At 40.5% G+C, this 5154-nt stretch overlaps 1 protein-coding gene across 1 annotated transcript; it reads left to right on the forward strand.

Moving 5' to 3' along the window:
- Positions 1–1150: 1150 nt before the first annotated feature.
- NEUROD6 (neuronal differentiation 6) lies at positions 1151–4282 on the forward strand. The gene is made up of 2 exons (XM_026067942.1): positions 1151–1265; positions 2691–4282. Exon 2 carries the CDS (start codon positions 2712–2714, stop codon positions 3723–3725), a length of 1014 nt encoding a protein of 337 aa, XP_025923727.1. The 5' UTR covers positions 1151–1265; positions 2691–2711; the 3' UTR covers positions 3726–4282.
- Positions 4283–5154: the final 872 nt, after the last annotated feature.

Here is a 5154-nt window from a genome sequence, read left to right on the forward strand (position 1 = left end):
TCTTGTCTGTTGAGAGAGACAAAAGGGTTAAGGGAGAAAGAGCAGAGAGTACAGGAGAGGCAGCTGATGGGAAGAGGGGACGCCCGGCGTGGAAAAGGGCACGAAGAAAGGAGTGGGAAAAGAGGCAAGTGGCAAGAAAGGATTTAGGAGGAGGAAGGATGCATATCCCAAAGACCTCGGTTTTTAAGAGATTTAAGGGAAATGTTCGCAAAAAGGCCAGGCACACAGAGAAAAGGCTAAGGGGGGGATTTTTTTTTGATTCCCCCGAGTTATGGCTGCAAAAGCGTTTCCCGGAGGGAGCAGGTGCCTCCGCGTGGCACTGCACGGGGGTAGGAAGGGGCTGAGCAAACGGGGGTGTGTGCACGTGTCTGGGGCTGCACGGCACCCCGCTCCTTCCCGAAAAAGGGTGACATTCATTAAATCTTCACAGTGTACTTCCAGCTTTCCCTCAAACTCCTTTTTGCAGGGGAATGTCAAAAAACACTGAAGAAAACGATGAAGAGATTTCTTTGAGCCCGCAGGAGATTCGCTTCTGTTACTGTGTGTGCTGGGGCAGCACACTGCACTTAAAAAATAAATAAATAAATAAAACACCCCAAAATCGCTCGCAAAAGGCATCGAACAAGAACTACTTTTGTGACCGTGCCATGTGCGACAGCACCAGCATCACTTCCCGATTGCTGCTTTCCCTTCCTTGCTTTTTTCTCTGGGTACCAGGTGCACAGCAGGGACTCTGAGTGATCCAAGGCAGCACTTTCCCTATAAACAACACCATATTAACAACTACAGGGCAGTTGTACCTGTAGGCAGGGAGAGCACCAAGCGTTGGCATGTCTATGCGTGCAGCGAGGCTGCTAAAAAGAAGCAGCTCCAGTAGAAATGCACCTCCTATATGTGAAATGCTGGTGCAGATTTTTTTTTTTCCTTTCTTTCTTTCCTTTTTTTTTTTTTTTTTTTCCCCTATCAGTCTAACCTTCTGTGTTGATACATGAATGCTGGTACCCACTTAGAGGGATGCCAGATGATCAGTGCAGAATGAAGGTCCCAGGAGAAAGGCTCACGTGGTTTTCTCTGCCCCGTGACGTCACTAGCAGATGGCATGGGTACCAGCTCTGGCAGTTGGCATCAATGTCACTTTTTAGAGATCAATGAGATAGTGCAGATACACACAGATCTAGACTCCAGGAGACGATGCGACATTCAGACTGAAAAGATTTGGAAGGCAAAAAATGAAAACTGATTGTTGAATGAAATAAAAAGCTAAGGTAATACAAATAAAGATATATTTCAGTTGGTGCTGGGTGTGCATGCAAGTGTTTAAAGATACAGTATCATTGTCTTGTATTTTATGTATGCTATTTACTGTCTACTAACTCCTCCTAACATTTTATTCTTCTGATGCAATTGCATACTTTCATTGATATTATGTAATATTGCAAGTGTGTAGACAATACTGAGAGAGTTAGTCTTTTATTGGGGTTTTTGTTTAGTTTTGTTCTGTTAAAAAGTCCCTGCATTCGTTTTTGCTTGTCTTTTTGAGGACTATGGATCCAAGTATCTGCTGCTCTCAAACTGAAAACAAAAGCAAAATAATTTGAAAAGGAAATTATTTTCCCATTTCATTCTGGATTCTGAACACACGTGCACTATTGCAGGCAGAATCCACAGACCCTTCCTGTCAGATATTAGCTGGAGGGAGACGTCTGAACCTTGCAGAACATAAACACTGCTATAGCGTACAGGGAATTTTCCCCCCCAATTCATGGGGGAGAAAAAAAGGAGGAAGAAGGAAAAAAAAAGAAAAAGAAAATAAGTTAATTCTAACCAAAATATATTATAGGATTTGGAATTTTTGCTGGGGGGAAAGAAAGAAAAGAGTTGGAGAGATTTTATTTCCTAACTCTAATCTGAATATGTTTAGGATTAGACAAGTCCTGCTTTTTGTTTTAAAATGAAAGAAATAATGTGTAATATATAGTTTCACACTAACCATTAGAGAAAAAAATCTTATTAGTAACATAATTAAAAATGAAGTAAATAATTGGGGGGGGAGTCCATTAATTTTTTTTTTCCTCACCCACTAACTTACTGGAGTTTAAAATCTTGATTCACCGGAGAGCAAATGTGGAGGGGAAAAAAGCTTCAAAATATAAGTCAAAAAGTGATTTTAAAATATTTAACTATCAGTTAATAGAGATATGGCACTTTTCAATTTTAAGACTGCTCTCGCTCTCCTCATTTTTTCACCCAGGGGAATTTAGATTAATGAAATTTCTGTATTGCTTTATCATGTTTTGTATTTCTTTGAATTCCATGGCGGTGAGGGTTCGAAGGGCTTGTTTAAAAATAAGATAAATGGGCAGGGAGTTAACTCTACATTTTAAACATTGATTTACTCTCTACTTATCTGTAAGAAATGTGGCTTTTTTAGTTACAAGAACCTGACTGTTTCAAGTGATTTTAAAATTCTGGGCAGCTTTTTTTTTTTTTTAATAAGCAAGCATGTAAAAAGGCAATTGCAATTGGCATTTTATGAGAGAAATGTAGATTGTGCAGTTTTGTACACACACATATGCCCACAAACACATAGAGCGTGCACATAGGCAAACAAAAGGTGCATGAGGATGTGTGTATAAGTCTGTAAACTTTATAAATGGAAATATTTAAATATTGTGCTGGCGTTCTTTCAGGTAACTTAAGATTGTAGAACCATGTTAACACTACCATTTGATGAGTCTGTTGTAATGCCAGAATCCCAGATGTGCAGAAAGTTTTCCAGAGAAAGTGATGACCAAAAGCAAATGAAGAGTCCAGAAAGCTTTTCAAAGCAGATTGTACTCCGAGGCAAGAATATTAAAAGATCTCCTGGAGAAGACACGGAAAAAGAGGAGGAAGAGGAAGAGAGAGAAGAGGAGGATGAGAATGGTTTGCCAAGGAGAAGGGGCCTTCGGAAAAAAAAGACAAGCAAGATAAGAATGGAAAGGATCAAATTCAGGCGACAAGAAGCCAACGCTAGGGAGAGAAACCGGATGCACGGCCTTAACGATGCCCTGGACAATTTAAGGAAAGTGGTCCCTTGCTATTCTAAAACACAAAAACTGTCCAAAATAGAAACTTTAAGACTGGCCAAAAACTACATCTGGGCTCTTTCCGAAATCCTGCGAATTGGCAAGAGACCCGACCTGCTCACGTTCGTCCAAAACTTGTGCAAGGGTCTGTCCCAGCCGACTACAAACTTGGTGGCAGGATGCCTGCAGCTGAACGCCCGCAGCTTCCTGATGGGCCAGGCAAGCGACGGTGCCCACCATGCCAGGTCGCCCTACTCCACCTTCTACCCCCCCTACCACAGCCCTGAGCTCGGCACCCCCCCGGGGCATGGGACTCTCGACAACGCCAAGTCCATGAAACCCTACAATTACTGCAGTGCTTACGAGTCCTTCTATGAGAGCACTTCCCCCGAGTGTGCCAGCCCACAGTTTGAAGGTCCCTTAAGTCCTCCCCCAATTAACTATAATGGGATATTTTCCCTGAAGCAAGAAGAAAGCTTGGACTATGGCAAAAATTACAATTACGGCATGCATTACTGTGCAGTGCCACCCAGGGGTCCCCTTGGGCAGAGCTCGATGTTCAGGTTGCCTACAGAGAGCCACTTCCCTTACGACTTACATCTGCGCAGCCAGTCTCTCACCATGCAAGATGAATTAAATGCAGTTTTTCATAATTAATGAGGAAAATGAAAATAAACAGTGGTCATTCACCTCCCCATCTAATTAAGAGCAAGCAGATGCTTGGGCACTGCGTAATTGGCACAACCCTATTTAACGTGTTTACTAGTTTCTAAAGTGTGCTTCAACTATTGTGGGGATTTTCTATGTATTAATAAATCCTTTTTCTGATAAGTATTTTTCCTTTCATTTTTTTGTCTGTAAACACTGTGAGATTATGTTTCCTTCCAGAGGTTATTCCCCCTCCTTTTTTTTCCTTTTTATTTTCCTATTTGCTTGATTTGTTGAGCAGTGTGTCTGAACAATATCACTGAAATAAAAGCATACACACTGTGTAAAGTCAATGTCTATTTTGATTGTACAGTAATTATACAAATGCATGTTATTGAAATCAGATTAATAAAAATGATGTATTTATAATTGGTAGAAATTATATATTATGTATTTGAGGAGAACTGAATTTAAAAAGATATTCAGAACTTTAAAGAAATTATCTCAGAACTGAGATGGGCTTGCAATATGCAGAGGTGAGAGTGCAGCAATATTGAAAGCTATGCAAAAAAAAAAAAGCAGTTTTTTTGGTTGTTGTTTTTTGGGTAAGCTACAGAAAACCAGTGATCGCCACTGAGATTATTTAACCTGACCTTTAGAGTGTTGCTGGCAGGGGCCACATGCTAATATTTTAGAAGATGTTGTCAAAATTTTGCCTCAGTTATTCTGACCATATATAATCAGCACTTTTTTGTATTATTCTGACTTCAGATGTAAAGGTTTGTTATAACAATGTATAACTGTGGTTTCTCACTACGTATTTTAAATGCAATTAAACATAGATGTTTCCACTTTTAAAATACATCTATTAGCTGTGATACTGTATTTTGCCTGATACTTATTATTTCACAGTATACAGCTGCCTTTGGTCTTGCCTACACAGCATTCTTGCCTGCACTCCCATAGCGCTTGCATTTGGGGATGGAAATCATGAATTACCAGGGTGAACCTTGCACCATTTTCAGAAGCAGCTGTATGCTTGTTATGTGCTAAATGAAATACTGATTAGAGGAAGTAGGTAACTTTATACTCAACAAAATGCAAACGCTGAATTTCATACGGGAAGGGCTCTGACTGAACACATAGGTCACTAATTGCCTTTAAACTCTGGCGTGTGGAGTGCTGCAGGAGTTAGGCAAGTGCATCAGCTACGAAAAAGAGGACTCCCTGGTCACTGCTAAACTTAGTCTTTGCTAATAACAACAGTATCAGTGAACTGCAGATGTGCTTTCAAACCACATAAGTTAAGCACATGCAGAAAGTCTGCATGGACACTCACACCTCAACAGAGTAGAGCTCAACTGAGCTTCAGTCTTTTTCTAATTGCTAAGGGCTATTTCCACATAACTACGCAAGTGACAAAAGGAGTGAACAACTG

Source organism: Apteryx rowi, unplaced genomic scaffold (genome assembly GCF_003343035.1).
Source record: "Apteryx rowi isolate R43461 unplaced genomic scaffold, aptRow1 scaffold_265, whole genome shotgun sequence".
Classification (NCBI taxonomy): Eukaryota; Metazoa; Chordata; class Aves; order Apterygiformes; family Apterygidae; genus Apteryx; species Apteryx rowi.